Source organism: Bacidia gigantensis (assembly GCF_019456465.1).
Source record: "Bacidia gigantensis strain McMullin 20006 chromosome Unknown contig_231, whole genome shotgun sequence".
Taxonomy (NCBI): Eukaryota; Fungi; Ascomycota; class Lecanoromycetes; order Lecanorales; family Ramalinaceae; genus Bacidia; species Bacidia gigantensis.
The window spans coordinates 854,267-869,148 of NW_025408598.1; the positions used below are offsets into that span (position 1 = coordinate 854,267).

Sequence of the window (14,882 nt, forward strand, 5' to 3'; positions counted from 1 at the left end):
CATCTTACCTACCCGAAGTTGTCAAATTGGTTAGGATACCAAGCATCCTTTTCGAAACCACCGCCATAGATGAGGCGGATGCCATCGTCTACAGAGGCCACGCTCACCTCGGTGGGACCAAGTCGGACGATCTTGCCGTATTTTTGATGTGCAGCATAGATGGCACCATTCTCCTGTTCCGAATATCTTTTCCATAACATCCACAATGGGCTGAAGGACGAGGAGTAATGGGCATTGGGTATCTTGGAAAGAGGAGAGAAAAAGGTGGGGTAAACTACTATCTTCCACAAACCATAAAGGAGGAGCAGCACACCTACTATGAGAGATATAGAGAGCATGAATTGGCAAAAGACGAGGGGTTCTTGTGTCAATTGTAACAATCACGACGAGATAAGGGAGCAGAGAGTTCAGCGGGTACTGCCAGGCTAACTTCATATTGAGCTAAGGCGTAAAACAGTTAGTTTAATTACGCGTTACAGGCGCGACCGGTAAGATACAGTCTTTCGGGTGCTGCAGGATAGCCATTTTCCCCCCATTGTTGGTGGCAACTGTTCATTTGCCCATTCTTGAACATTATGCGCATTTCTGACGTCTGGCAAAGCTTATCAGCCTGTCATTATTGTTGTTGTAGTTCCCCACTATCCATCAATCCTCTGTAATCTCCTTGAGCATGATACTTCAAGTGTCTCCCAAGCATTGTAGCTGACCTTGCATATCTTGCTTTTGAAGGCTCAGAATGCGTGCTCTTGCATATCTAGCTTCTGTTGAGAACAGGCTGTGCACTATCTGGCAATACTTAACATGAAGCAAATTGATTCAGCTTTTGCTTCGTGGTTCATTGACAATGGAGGCTACTTGCACCCGTCTATGGAGATTGCCCTAGGCTCGAATGGCAATGCTCTGCGTGTCAAGCCTGGTTCTGAACCGCTTGAGTGTGGAAGTAAGATCGTCTCTTGTCCCAAGACGTTGATGGTCTCGTTCGCCGCTGCCCATTCTTCCTCGCTCCTCGAGTCTCTGAATAGGAATGCTCCCAACCGAACCGGCAACGAAATCATCAGCCTTAGGTTCTTTTTGGTTGAACAACTTCTGCTCGGGCAAGATTCCTTTTGGTCACCGTACATACAGAGATTACCTCAGCCCGGTGACTCAAACGGCCTGAATACGACCCTCTATTACGACCAGGAAGACTTCAAATGGTTGCAGGGTACCAATCTGGGCGCAGCTACTCTAGGACGAACTCAATTGTGGCGACAAGAATATGAGGACTCGATGAAGATCCTGCGAGTTGGATCTGCCACGTATGATTGGAATCCTTGGACATGGTTTGTGCTCCACAATTCCAATCTTGGAGTACTTGGCTAAACATTCAGGGAATTATATTTATGGGCGACAACAGTGCTGACCTCCAGAAGTTTCCCGGTTGCTTCTGTCTTCAAGCCAGATGAGGACATCCCTGCATTAGTGCCAGGACTAGACCTTCTAAACCACTCGCCGTCTGCTCAAGTTGTGTGGAACCTTGACGGTGACCGGTACACCATCAGCGTAGACGAGCCTATCCATTCTGGCTGTGAGGTTCTCAATAATTACGGACCCAAAAGTAATGAGGAGTTGTTGATTGGCTATGGATTCTGCATTGCTGGCAATACGAGCGATTCCTTCGGGCTGGGTTTCAATTCTGTAGTATCGAACAGGATTCAGGCCATCAAGGAATCCCGTGGAATCTCAATTTTGCAAAAAGCAACCCCAAATGAGCCCAAAGGCGCCGATGAGAACGATGCCAAAGTCTCTGAGCAACATTCGGTCTGGCTGAAGAAGTGCTTGCCTCCAAACAACATCGAGAGCCCGTATCAATTCAGCTCCTATTTCTTAGAACACTCATCAATTGCGGTCGAGAATGAGCGCGAACAGCGAGGACATAGACTAGATTGGGCCAGCTCTCAAACCGAATGGACTGCTGATTCTTTGTGCAGGAACAAATTGCATGTTTTAGCGACAACAACCATGCTTTTAGAAAAGTCAATGTTGGAGATTAGACATCACAATGGAGCTCTGAGCAAGCCAAGAAACCAAAGGCAGGTTATGGCGGCGTTGTATCGAAACGAACAGCTGAAGATACTGGATGCGGTCATCGCAAATCTTCGGGGCAACGTTCGAGCGCTGTTGGAGGCAAGTACCGTGAACAGCGTTTGGAGACTTCAGCAAGCCCTCCATAATGGTCCCAAGCTTCTGACTAAGGATCTGAGAAGTCTCATCCATCTCGCCTTAGGTACACGAAATGAGGCTAAGATCAAAGAACGCGGCGGCGAGGAATGCGTCTTTGCCTTGTGGCTATGCGGCTTGTGGGTCCTTCAGCAGAGAAGCGACTTTGATGACAACCATCCGTCAGGTACTCCGTGGATATCTTGGGTGAAGCTTTTGGAAATATGGTATGGGTCCCCCTCGACCCCAATGGACACGTCCTGGAAGTCCCCATCTTCCCAACCTAGTAGAAGTCCTGAAGTCAACGAGCTAGCTGCAATCGGAGCTTCATACTGGGAAGCAATACGTCAGACCGTTCAGAAGTATCCTCAATCCTTGTACAATAGCCCTTCGATTACAGTACCGGTCTTGATGTGGTGTCTCAACATTGTCAGATCAGAAAGTGTAAGACTTCCAGACCCTTTCATGAATGTGGAGGAGGAAGAAGATGAGTACATACTAGTCATTGAAAGTTCTGCATAGCGGTCAGGATAGATTGTGTATCATGCAACTTTCAATATACTTGTGCTTTACCTTTCTGCTTGCACATCTAGAATTATACTCAAGCTGCTGCAAATCGCTTCTCTGCTGTCTTCCAATTTATCACATCCCAAATAGCACCAAAGTACTCCGCTTTTCGATTTTGATATTGTAAACTTCATAGCACCGTTAGCAAATCTAGCCTGGCCCTTCCGGAACATGACAACTCACTAATAAGCATGTTCCCAAGCATCAATTCCCAACAGCGGCTTGAATTGCCCCACTACGGGGTCTTGATTCGCATACGTCCTGATTCCGACCTGTCCCGTCTCCGTATCCTTGACCAACCAAGCCCACCCGCTCCCCTGGATTCCGGCTAATTTCGTGTTCATGACCTTCTTGAGCCCTTCTAGACCGCCATATGCCGTATCGATTGCCTGCTTCAGAGCTCCGTTAGGCTCGCCGCCACCTCCAGATTTTGCGGGGGCCAAATTCTCCCAGAAGAGCGAGTGGTTGACGTGGCCGCCGCCGTGGAAGTTTATAAGCGGTTGGAGGGCAATCTGGGCGTCGGGGGAGGAAGCGGAGGCGAGTTTCTCCGCAGCGGCGTTGTAGGAGTTCACGTACGTTTGGTGGTGGTTTTTGTGGTGCAGCTCCATTATCTTGCCGGAGATGGAGGGCTCGAGGGCGCCGTAATCGTCTGATGATCATGAAATCTTAGCGGGTGGCACTGGGAACTCAATTGAAAGGAACAAAGGGAATTGATGGCATTGCAAAACATCAAAAGAACTGCAGGCATTGTAGGGATCATACATGGTAGATCTGGCAGGGTAGCTTTCCCACGACTGAAGGTCATGGTTACTGGTGCGGAGAGTTTGGGGGTCGTGGACATTGCTCTGAGGGTGCTACGGGCAGCTGACGGACGAAATAATGCGGACGACATTATTATGGAATCAGATTGGTTGTGCGCTTGAGCATTGGCTGAGTGTAGGGAGGAATAGTCGATTTCTGCAAATCGTTCGACAAGATGATCCTACCGAGGCTGTGACGTAGTGGGGCATTTGAGGTGTTTTCATTTTTGAATCTACAGCTTGATGAAAAATCCTCATCTTCCGACACTTAATTTAAGTGAGGAGGAAGAAAGGCGCAAAATGACAGACGAGCTGCTCTCATCGTCATCCCCTACTTGCATTATTCTTTAATGAGCTTTTCAGATCTGATCACTTTCTGATCACATGCTTCAAGCACTCGAGCGCGGATTTGAAGCTCGCGAGAATCACGAGCCGTCCAGATCATAAGCTCGTCAGTCACCTTCAGTCCCGACAAAATCAGCGTTGGTACACCTAGAGATGCCCACCAACGAGAATCTGTTGTCGATGGGGACTCCGCCTCCCACTTTACCGGGAAATCTTTAGATCTTTCTCTTTGTTTCGCCCAGCCATTCTCGCATGGCTCTTGAGCTGTCTCGTGCAGACTTGAACACTTCCGTGCAATTAGTTCAGATGCTCTAATGCTCGAGGTTTCGTACACTCATACGTTGTAACTCAGTCTCATCTAGCCTCTGCACAAAGTCTGCAGGTGCACCCCGAGGATTTTTAGCATAATCTGCAATTTCTGCAGCTCTGATCTTGAATGTCTGTAGCCGAATCCGTCAGCAAGACATCTCACGGTGTAGCAATAAAAGCCAATGTAGACGTTGATTGGATCCATACGTCCAACAGAGCCCCTCCGATCTCTTCTTCCTCCCACAATTCCATTACTCTCGCCGCGAAAGCCCAGTAATGCCTGCACCACCGCCTCAAGTCCACGACCCTCGGGTCTGCTTTCAGTGCATTCAATTCTTGGTTTCCTCCGATGCATGGCGGAAGATCAAGGGTGCAGATTGGGGCGCCGGTACCAAGACGTTGAACAGCGAGGAGAGTTGCAAGCCAGAGGGGTAGGGAAGTCGGGGTATTCGCCTGAATCTAAGAATACAAGACGGATCAATATTTGATGAAGGAAATACGCATAGCTTTTGAGTCTCTGTAATGCATGAGCATTGGAGAACGCGTAGCTATAGGAAGTAGAAAGTTGTTGAAGATGCGGAGCTTACGTCGTCTCCAGGGTTTTCGTCCAAGAAACCTAAGCCTGGGAGATCGAGGTTGAATGTGCAGGGAACTTTCTCTGCTTCAGTCAAAATGGCGTCCACGTTGTAGTAAGAGCCCATATTGGCTCATGAGTTTTGCGCGGGAGAGAGTATGTGACTACCATTGAAATTGAAAGGTAAACTTGCGATCTCAGGACCCGAGAGCTTTGGCAATGTCTTTAAATTGTCTAACGCTATGCAAGCGGCATTTTGCTCATCCAAAAAGGATCTGTCATGCTACTCATTCCTTCGTTGCAAAGCCAAACGGCGTTTGCCAGACCACTTCACCATTCTACTCCATGTACTCCACCATATCGCCAAGCTTTGAAACATCGCTGACGTCGCAAATCGTAAGCTTTCCAGCCTATCATACACTGTGTATGCTCAGCTAATCTTATTCCAAAAGAACGAAATAGTCGTTCTAGACGATAGATATGCCTTGCGGCACCACCTGTAATATGAACCCGAAAATCCTGCCTCTCGTCTCTGTTGATCCAAGATATGGCATATATGACCCGTAACAAGGCTCTTGATGTGCGCTTCGAAGACTCCGGAATCAGTATCCACATGGTCGAGTACGCACCAAGGAATTTTGGGAGCCTGTTGCGGTGGCACTGCCCGCCATGTGTAGAGTTGTGGACGACGCCTCAGAGGACTTGGTCACTTTTCTTGCCAAAATAGCTCGAAGTCGTCGGTGATGCCTTGACGCAGTCTGTGTTCATGGATAGCACCCCACTCCTCAATTGCTTCCCCTACATCCTCGTCATAATTGATAGCCACAAGATCCTCTTCCTGATCTTTGTATCTTAACCGAGCCGTCCCCTTGGCAATCGACGCTGATGAAACTCGGGCCATTTTAGAATCGATGCGGTCGACAAGTGTGCGGTATTTGATGGTGATTGGTACAACTATGGTAATGTGGCTAGGCGGCGGGTCAAAAAGGACCTTGACTTTCAGCTGTGTAGGATAGAGACTTTCGCGACCCGAACCGAGTCCAGGGTGTGAGGTTGGAGGGTTTGCAGGTTCATGTATGACTGGGGCAGAGGGTTCGTTTTCTAAGCGCCGATGCGAGCGCTGGCTCTGATTGTCGTACATCCCTTGTGGTGTCGCGGGGGAATGCCCAACACTTCTAATTGCCAGATGTGCATCAAGCGGCGAGGCAGTCTGACTGCGATTGACTGGCATTCGAATATTGTTCGGTATGGGCGGCACAGGACCATACTCAGGTGGGGGTTGCAATTGTGCATTCGGTGCCCGCCTTGATCCTGGGCCATTGATATCCGGCGTACTAGCGGAACGTAGACGACTTTGAGATTGCGCTATTTGTGCTTGTGCATGCTGAGGCCCTAAGCCGGGTATGGAAGGACGAGCAGAACCCTCTCGAGACGGTGCTCGAGGCATAGCAGGTGCAGTCCTGTGCTTGCCGTTCTCATACGACCAGCCAGCCGGAGGCGCAGGCTGCCTTGGAAAACCATACATGCTAGCTTGTGAGCTTGATCGCTGTGAATTCGGAGAGTCATTTGAAGGTGAGAAATAAGATTGACCCCCAAAGTCTCCCGGGGAGGGAGCGTTCGGCGCGACATTTGTATTAACACTGAGTGGTGGATTGTGATGACTGCTGCCCTGCTCAGGAGTGAATCTAGGATGTCCAGTGCGATTGAATCCTTGCAGTGTGCCCATCGAGCGCAGACTTGTATTTGATGCGTTGCGGCTGCTTGAAATTCCTGATCTGGACTGAACAAGGGTCGCTTGGCTACTATGGTCATCTTCATCCCCATCTTCTTCGCGATAGGGGTTTTCTGGCTTAGGCTGGTCGTCTTGCCACCTGAAAGACGTTGAAGACGGGCCATTTTCGCGCGATCTTCTTGAAGTATCGCTCAGAGCATCTTTCTGTTTGCGGATGCTCTCTTGCCAGTCTTTCATGGTTTTGTCATCTAGGAAACGTATAACAAAGTTTTCAACGCCAGGATCGCCCTTCCAGAAGATCTGAATAGTGTAAGAACCTTTATCTGCGCTATGGGTTAGCAAGTAGGGGTATGAAATCGTGCCCTCGCTTACCCGCTTTGGATATGGTCAAGACGTCCGTTACGTTCTGCATAAAGATGCGACCTTTAAGCTGGAGTTTTGGCTTTCCCCTCTTGTCGACCAGTGTCTTGCTATTGCCGAGCATCTTGTTCTTTTGTTTACTCAGATTGAACTCTTTGCAGCAAAGAAGTATTTTCTCGAAGAGGTAGACCTTGTACTCGCGTTCCACCTCTTTACTTCCTTCGCCCTTGACCACGGTGTAGGCGCCATAAAGCAATAGATCACCAAAATGGTCGATTCGATGGCCCTTCCAATCATCCACACGCTCCTGTAGGTCGCGCACCGCATCTAATCGCTGCTCTCTGCTCACTGCTTCGTTAGCACGATTTAAGATCGAAGTTGCTGCACTAATCCCATCGTCAAGATTCCTGCAACGTGTCTCTTCAAGCCCACCCTTGTCACGGAGCTGCTCCAGAAGTAAAGGATATCTGCAGAGTCTTTGAAAAGGCTTCAATAAAAAGCTTAGAAGGGTTGTTTGATTGTCGACCAGTCCTTTGATATCCGGTGACAGTGGAGCGTGAGAAAATTTATCCCACTGCTTCTCAATGGCCTCCTGGCAACGAGTTTGGTTGGCAATGAAGGGCTCATACACTCGAAAAGAGTCTTTGTAATGGTAGAACAATTTGCCCCAGTCTTGCTGAACTTCTGGTAAGCAATTTTGTTGCTCGATCCGAATGAGAAATCGCCGTTGGAAATCAAGGAGAGCATTCAGGTTAAGGAAAATGTCGTGTGCTGCATCACCAGCGATGGTTGAACTTTGCTCCACCTCGTTCTTGAATTGCTGTAAGGTCTCCAGGTGCTGGACGTAGTCGCGTTCAGTCTTGACAATCTCCTCGACAATCTTTTGGCGATGCGTCTTTGCTCGAGGCACATCGTCTTCTAATTCTGTTACAGAATGCACACGCTCCAAGAGTAGCCCTCGCCTTTGAACAAGATCCAAGACCTTGTTGACACACTTTGTGACCTACGATTGTGTAAGCTTTTAGCGAGACAAAATTTTGGTGTCCTGCGGGAATCAAATGGCAATCGAATCAAATTGGAAGACGTTAAAGGCTCACCTTTACGAAACCAGTAGTATCTTCGCCATAAAGATCAGTGATAAGGAAAACTTCGGGTGGAGTATATTTGAGTTCATTCAAGCAGGCCTGCAGGAATTTGAACGTTGCAGCTTTCCCAATTTTAGATTCTGGATATCGAGAAGAATCTACGCGCAAGTACTCCGCCGGTTTGAGAGCGTTGAAGACTGTCATCAGTGGAAAACCCCTTCTTAAGCAGTTCCACATCGCTGTGACTGGATCTATGTAGTCGCCATCTTCTGCCTCTTCATCGTTCATTTCCTGAATGTGCTCCTGAAAATTCGGAACATCCGACAACCTTTTCTTTAAATTAACGCAAATCTGGTACAGCGAGCTGTCGGCACCAGCTCGCTGATTCATGATGTTCTGTGTGGGTTGTGGAGCCTCGATCGGAGGAGGAGAGAATGTTTGAGGTAGCGGCGGAGGGAATAAGCCCTGTTGTTCTGCATAGCTGAAATTCGACGTGGCAGAGCTTGAAGTAAACCTGTTTGAGTGTGAATTGGAGTTGATAGACCCAAAGCTTGAGTTCGACCCATTCATCTGGCCTCGAGGCTGGTAGGTCGCCATGGTAGTCTGAGCCAAGACGTTTCTGGCTGGTTCTGTTGCCAGCATGCCTTTTCTCAAGTAGTGAACGCTGGATCTAGGACGTCCTCGCAGCCAGAACTTGTCGCCCTTTGTAAGATCGATTCACGGGGTTTTGCCCAGTTTCGCATACACGCCCTGAATGCCGCGCAGGCTACAGAACTGGCTTGTATTCCAGACCGAGGGGCAATTCGAGGTTTCGGGATATGGAGCCGGGTGGCAGGAACAAGGGGTAGCCGAGTCTCACATAAGAGCTGCGAAGTCTGCGATGAGGGAACCCCTCGTAGTTGAGAGATTCGAAGGATACTGTTGCAGGCGTATTACAGGAAGTCGCTAAGTCGTAGGTGGTATGTATTGTGCCCCTCGGAGCCGGCTGAGGTTGTGCGTTTGTGCTTGACAGACCTGGTTTGCAACGCTACAAAGGCGTTAAAACTCTTACACAGAGAGGAGGGAGTTATATCATGCAAGTTCTCGGATGGCAGCTCATACAGCAGAGATTGTTGCTGGACGAGACGACAGATGGTAAAGGTAGTCAAGGGGAATTCGTGGGCGAGGGCTTGATCGCATACAGAAATGCCAATCCTTACAGCGGGGCCAAGGCTCACGCTACATCACGTCGGGGTTAGGCTCAAAACCGGGCGGCTTTGGAGAAATCTCGACCCTCCCCTCAACCCCGATACTCTGGCGAGCTCTCCGTGGTATCTAAGTTGTACTGAAGAGATATGCCAGAGATGAGCGTGGCATTCAGTTTCTCAACGTGGCATGTGAAAGTCAAGTCCAGGCCCGCTCTTCCAAGTGCATGTAGAAAGCGTCAGAAATAATACTCTGTCGGTGCTACGTTTTCAAGGATTTGGTTTGTGCCGTCAGTCGATGATATGACCCTTCCTGATCTTCTTACGGCTTGGGCCGGGGATTCTCTCTCAAGCCTTTATGAATTTGGGCAGCATGGTAGGCAGAAACGTAGTATAGTGATCGTGACGATTATCAGGAATGAACGGTTGATGAAAGTAGCAAGGAGGCCCGCAGTGCAAGTCATGAAGCTACACACAGTGCACCAATACCCCAAGACAGCGAGAAGGAAGGTGCAGTCCTCTGTCGAGGATGCGCTTCCTCATCTGTGTTGATTACTTTCGTTCTATCTTACATCCTGTCTGGGGAAGCCCGCCGTAAGGTAAGAATAATGATCCATGGAAGGGGTCGAGGGGGAGCTTGGCGTGCCAGCCACGTGATCGTTAGCTTCGGGCCTAGCCGCCGCCGGTGGCTCTCGGCATCAAACAATCTCCGCAAACAGGCAGGCCCGTCTAGGATGACAACAACAGGCGCCGTCCGGCATTCTGACCTTCGAAAAGGGCCGGTCTACCTGCAGTATCGCTCGATCTGGACTTGACCTTGCTGTTTGTCTTTGGCCTCACATGGCCGCTGCTCCGCTTCTGCCATTTTGACCTTGGTCGGACTGCACTGAACCCCGCCAACCACAAGGATTTAATCCCAGATCGACACCACATTCGCAAGCCTCTGTCCAACGGTACCTGTTTACGGGAGGGATACTATATGGACCCGTTCAACCCTCATATCGATGGCCTTCCTGGCTTCTCGAGTACGATGATGCGTCCGAAGATGGACCCTTACAAAGTCGATGAAGGCTATTCGGAGGACACGAGAAGTCAGGATGGGTCTGAGTCGTCAATGAAGCTCGACATAAGAGACCATAGCAGCACTACGATGCGAACTCAGCCTCCGGTAGAGGCACACTTCGCGGACTTCATCCGTGGTCTCGGAGAGCATGAAAGGAGCGGTATGGACGGCTCAGGTGTCCTTAGATGTGTGACATCCGCTGACATCCAGTAGAGGTCGCCTATGACCTGCTGAGGGGACTCAGAGCTTCCTCAATTGCCACCGTCTTCGATCGCTTGTGGCCATTATTCCACAAAGACCCACTTGAAGTGTTCCCGACCGAGATCATGTCTCTGGTTCTATCCTGGCTAGAGCCTCACGACCTTATGAACGTCTCGCTTGTCTCCCGAGCTTGGAGAGATCGCGTGACTGACGGTGGTCTGTGGAAAGAAAAATTTAGTGTAGAGGGCTGGGGTCTTGATACCAGAGAAATCGAACGGTTCGAGAATAAGTGCCGAGATCAACAAGGACAACTTAGCGCGGATCAGACAGATCGTAGCCTATATCAAAGCTACTGGAGACCGCCCAGGTCTGAAGCTTCCCGATCTCCAGCTCGGCCTAATTCTTCGGAAATGCACAATCACCTAATGCAAGCTATTGCTGACCAACAGTGTGCTGGCCGTGGCGCTGATACAGATGTGGAGATGACAGACGTCAAATCTGAAAAGACCAGTATCACGCGCGAAGAACACGTCTGGGCCTGGCCCGCCTCGCCATCATCTCAAAGATTCTCGCCAACAAATACAAAGTCCGAGCCAAGCAACTCTCGACGAACGTCTCTGAAGCCACCTCTACTCATGTCGGTTGGGGCAGGTCAATCGCGGTTTAATTATCAGTACATCTTTAAACAGAAAAAAAGACTTGAGGATAATTGGGACAAAGGACGTTATAAGAATTTCCAGCTTCCTCATCGTGATTTTCCTCAAGAGGCACATGAGGAGTGCGTATATACAATCCAGTATCAGGGAAATTATCTTGTTAGCGGGAGTCGCGACCGAACACTCCGAATATGGGATCTCTCGAAAGGACGTCTCTGGCGAAGCCCTTTGAGAGGTCATACGGGATCCGTCCTTTGCTTACAATTTGATAGCCGACCAGAGGAGGATATCATTGTCTCTGGCAGTAGTGATACGAATGTCATTCTTTGGCGTTTCTCTACTGGTACAGTGCTGAAGAAAATAGTCAAAGCGCATGAAGAGTCAGTGCTAAACCTCCGGTTTGATCATCGATTTCTGGTCACTTGTTCAAAGGACAAAACAATTAAAATCTGGAATAGGCACGAGCTGCGGCCTGGAGATCCCGATTATCCAGTGAAAGGGGTCGCGGACGGCGGCGCCTGTCCTGCGTATATTATTGATGCACAAAATGTTGGCACCTCGATTCGCTATCAACCAAGTACGCCCGAGCACTTGACGGTACTAGAGCCTTATATGCATCTTATGACTCTCAATTTACATGGCGCCGCTGTAAATGCCATCCAAATATACAAAGATCAATTAGTATCTGCTTCAGGTGATCGCCACCTGAGAGTCTGGAACATTCATACAGGAGAATGTCATTCACGAATTCAGGCCCATGAGAAAGGCATTGCCTGCGTTCAGTACGATGGCAAGAGAATAGTCAGTGGCAGTAGTGACAACTCAATACGCATTTGGGATCCTGCTACTCGGACTGAGGTCGCCCGGTTGGAAGGGCATGAACGACTTGTCAGAACACTACAGGCAGCGTTTGCTGACGTACCCGGGGGCCGCGAAGGCTTAGAAGCCGAAGCAGCAGAAGTAGACCGACTATGGCACGTTGCGAGAGAAAATGGAGAAGATCTCAAGCCAAATCGTCCAGGGCGACCCGCGCGTCCAGGCTCGCGAAGGCCTCGCGATCTGAGGACGCTAGGCGCGAAGATACCTCCAAGTGGTGGAGGAAGCCGCTGGGCCCGTATCATATCTGGCTCGTATGACGAAAAGGTAATCATCTGGAAAAAGAACGCCGATGACGAGTGGGTGATGAGTCACCAACTTGCCCAAGAGGAGGCCCTTACCGCCGCTGGACCTCCGTTGTTCAACCGGGTGCATGTCAATTCTCCTCCTCGAAACGTTCCACGTGGCCCTCCGCCAATTCCCTTAGCGAGACCAAATACACCCGATCTTTCTCTCATCGACCAGTCATTAGATCATCCTGCAGCGGATAACCGTTCCATGCCTCCGCGGTCCGATCAACAACCTCCAAGTCCACGCCCCGACGCTTCCGTCACCGACCACATCCCTCATGATCTCCCTGACTCCCAACAGAGCCATGAGACCGCTCTTATCTATCCACCGAACAACTCACAAAGACAGTCGACTGCTGGGCCTTCTAGTGGTGTACAAATTCCACCTTCACCGACCTTACCACCACCATCATATTTGACTCAAGCTTTGCCTGCACCAGCAGGACGCCCTAGCGTACCTGCTTCCTCGTCTAATCCTCAGCAAGTTCCGGCCGTTCCAAGTCAAACAGCTGCTCCGCCTCGACCGCCGCCTGGGCCTCCCCAGAATGGTGCTCCCCCTGTCGGCCAGCCGAACGCAAGGGTTTTCAAACTGCAATTTGATGCCAGAAGGATTGTGTGTTGCTCGCAGGACAACAAAATTGTGGGTTGGGACTTTGCGAACGGCGATGAGAATATTATGGCTGCCAGTAGATTTTTTGCCGATTTACAATAGGAAGATTATGGAAGCTTCAGCTGGCTGATCCTTTCAACGAGCATCATCGTTTTCTCCGACAGCTGGTTACGACTAAGACATGAATATCTGGAAGTGCTTAATGAGCTATGTGAATGACTAGAGGCAAATTTCTGGCATGCGGTAGATCTGTAAATAAACGAATATGCTTAATTATTCGAATCTTGGCTTGCAATAACGTATCACGAATGAGGACATGTAGTCCCAGAGAAAAAACCACTTTCTAGTGCCTCCCATCCTGTCTCGCGGTTTGAAAACCTCCCCGGATACTCCCAAAGCCCAAGGTACAGATAAGCCTTCAGGAAGCTATCATATTAAGAGACTTCTGCTTAAGAATATGATCATATCAGAGTTTCACGTACTTTTCATACTGATACCTTCTATTGATGACTACTTGTTGAGAAGTTACAAACCGCGAGCCTGTCAGGGGAGTTGATTCATAGCCCGTAGGGCTGAAAATCCGCGCTAGAGGATTCGCTTAGGAGCATTGGTACGCTCACAAAGAGCACTCTCAACTACACGCTGTCTCCCCCCAGTTTCGACGGCCGAATACAGCAAAAGATGGTAAGACATCCATTCATAAGAATTTGAATTCTGTACGAAGTAGCATCATTATATCATGGTATGGCTGAGGGTTATGGTCCCCGCAAGCTCCCACCAGCATTGCAGAGACCGAGCTAGCCAATCCATAGAGAAAAAGGCTTGAGCCATATAGCTGTGTAGCAATGCGCATGCATATGGTCTCTTTAGAGTTTAGAGAAGATCTACTCGTGAACAAGTTTCGCTGACGATCTTCTTTTCTCAATGACAGCCTCCAAAGCAAGGTAGCAAGAAGGCTGCCCCAGCACCCTTTCCTCAATCGAAGGCTGGGGGACCTAAGAAAACTTCGAAAGTGAGTGAAATAATGCGATCGACTTTGATCAGTTCATCATTCCGTAGCGAATGCACTTTAACGAGGTATAACACAGAATCCACTTATTGAAAAACGCCCTCGAAACTTCGGTATCGGTCAAGACATCCAACCCCGCCGCAATCTCTCTCGTATGGTACGATGGCCTGGATATGTACGCCTACAACGCCAGAAGAAAATTTTGAATCTCCGCTTGAAAGTCCCGCCCGCAATCGCACAGTTCAACAACACTCTTGATCGCAATTCCGCCGCCCAAACCTTCAAACTCCTGAACAAATACAAGCCAGAGACGAAGGCAGAAAAGAAAGAGCGTCTGTTGAAGGAAGCCACGGCGGTCAGCGAGGGCAAGAAAAAGGAGGACGTGAGCAAGAAGCCTTATGCGGTCAAGTATGGGCTGAACCATGTGGTGGGGTTGGTTGAGAACAAGAAGGCAAGCTTGGTGCTGATTCCGAACGACGTTGATCCTATCGAATTGGTGATATTCTTGCCAGCGCTGTGTAGGAAGATGGGAGTGCCGTATGCGATTGTGAAGGGAAAGGCTAGGCTTGGGGTTGTTGTGCACAAGAAGGTACGCAGATTCGAGCCGCTTGATATTGAGAATATTAGTGAGATAGCTGGCTGATATTCCTCAATCGCAGACTGCAGCTGTGCTTGCCTTAACAGAAGTGCGCTCAGAGGACAAGTCAGAATTCTCAAAACTCATCTCGACTATTAAGGAAGGCTACACTGATAAGTACGAAGAAGCCAAGCGCCATTGGGGTGGTGGCATAATGGGTCAAAAGGCCATTGCTAGGACGGAGAAGAAGAGAAAAGCCTTGGAGAGCGCTATCAAGATATGAGGACAAGACATGGCTGCTTTCAGCGGCTAAATATTTGCATGAAGAATCTCCAATTGACCCAACATGCGACGGTGAATCTCATGATGCATTAATCATGCAGATAGCCTAATGCATATTATAAATGCAGTATCGATGTAGTCCTACATTTCCACGAAAACCGCT

At 49.3% G+C, this 14,882-nt stretch overlaps 5 protein-coding genes across 5 annotated transcripts; 3 read left to right on the plus strand and 2 right to left on the minus strand.

The window, feature by feature from the left end:
• Nucleotides 1-801: 801 nt before the first annotated feature.
• KY384_004275 (uncharacterized protein) lies at nucleotides 802-2,721 on the plus strand (the record flags this gene model as incomplete). Its single annotated transcript, XM_044812781.1, has 2 exons — nucleotides 802-1,322; nucleotides 1,371-2,721. The coding sequence occupies 2 exons, from the start codon at nucleotides 802-804 to the stop codon at nucleotides 2,719-2,721; spliced, it is 1,872 nt and encodes a 623-aa protein (XP_044670201.1).
• A 227-nt stretch (nucleotides 2,722-2,948) lies between these two features.
• KY384_004276 (uncharacterized protein) lies at nucleotides 2,949-4,921 on the minus strand (the record flags this gene model as incomplete). The annotated part of the gene is made up of 3 exons (XM_044812782.1): nucleotides 2,949-3,415; nucleotides 4,252-4,351; nucleotides 4,808-4,921. 3 exons carry the CDS (start codon nucleotides 4,919-4,921, stop codon nucleotides 2,949-2,951), a joined length of 681 nt encoding a protein of 226 aa, XP_044670202.1.
• Nucleotides 4,922-5,500: 579 nt separating this feature from the next.
• On the minus strand, nucleotides 5,501-8,568 carry KY384_004277 (uncharacterized protein; the record flags this gene model as incomplete). Its single annotated transcript, XM_044812783.1, has 3 exons — nucleotides 5,501-6,849; nucleotides 6,899-7,889; nucleotides 7,984-8,568. The coding sequence occupies 3 exons, from the start codon at nucleotides 8,566-8,568 to the stop codon at nucleotides 5,501-5,503; spliced, it is 2,925 nt and encodes a 974-aa protein (XP_044670203.1).
• Nucleotides 8,569-9,458: 890 nt separating this feature from the next.
• On the plus strand, nucleotides 9,459-12,953 carry KY384_004278 (uncharacterized protein; the record flags this gene model as incomplete). The annotated part of the gene is made up of 3 exons (XM_044812784.1): nucleotides 9,459-9,700; nucleotides 9,933-10,407; nucleotides 10,434-12,953. The coding sequence occupies 3 exons, from the start codon at nucleotides 9,459-9,461 to the stop codon at nucleotides 12,951-12,953; spliced, it is 3,237 nt and encodes a 1,078-aa protein (XP_044670204.1).
• Nucleotides 12,954-14,014: 1,061 nt separating this feature from the next.
• RPL8B (60S ribosomal protein L8B) lies at nucleotides 14,015-14,720 on the plus strand (the record flags this gene model as incomplete). Its single annotated transcript, XM_044812785.1, has 2 exons — nucleotides 14,015-14,449; nucleotides 14,520-14,720. The coding sequence occupies 2 exons, from the start codon at nucleotides 14,015-14,017 to the stop codon at nucleotides 14,718-14,720; spliced, it is 636 nt and encodes a 211-aa protein (XP_044670205.1).
• Between the last annotated feature and the right edge of the window lie 162 nt (nucleotides 14,721-14,882).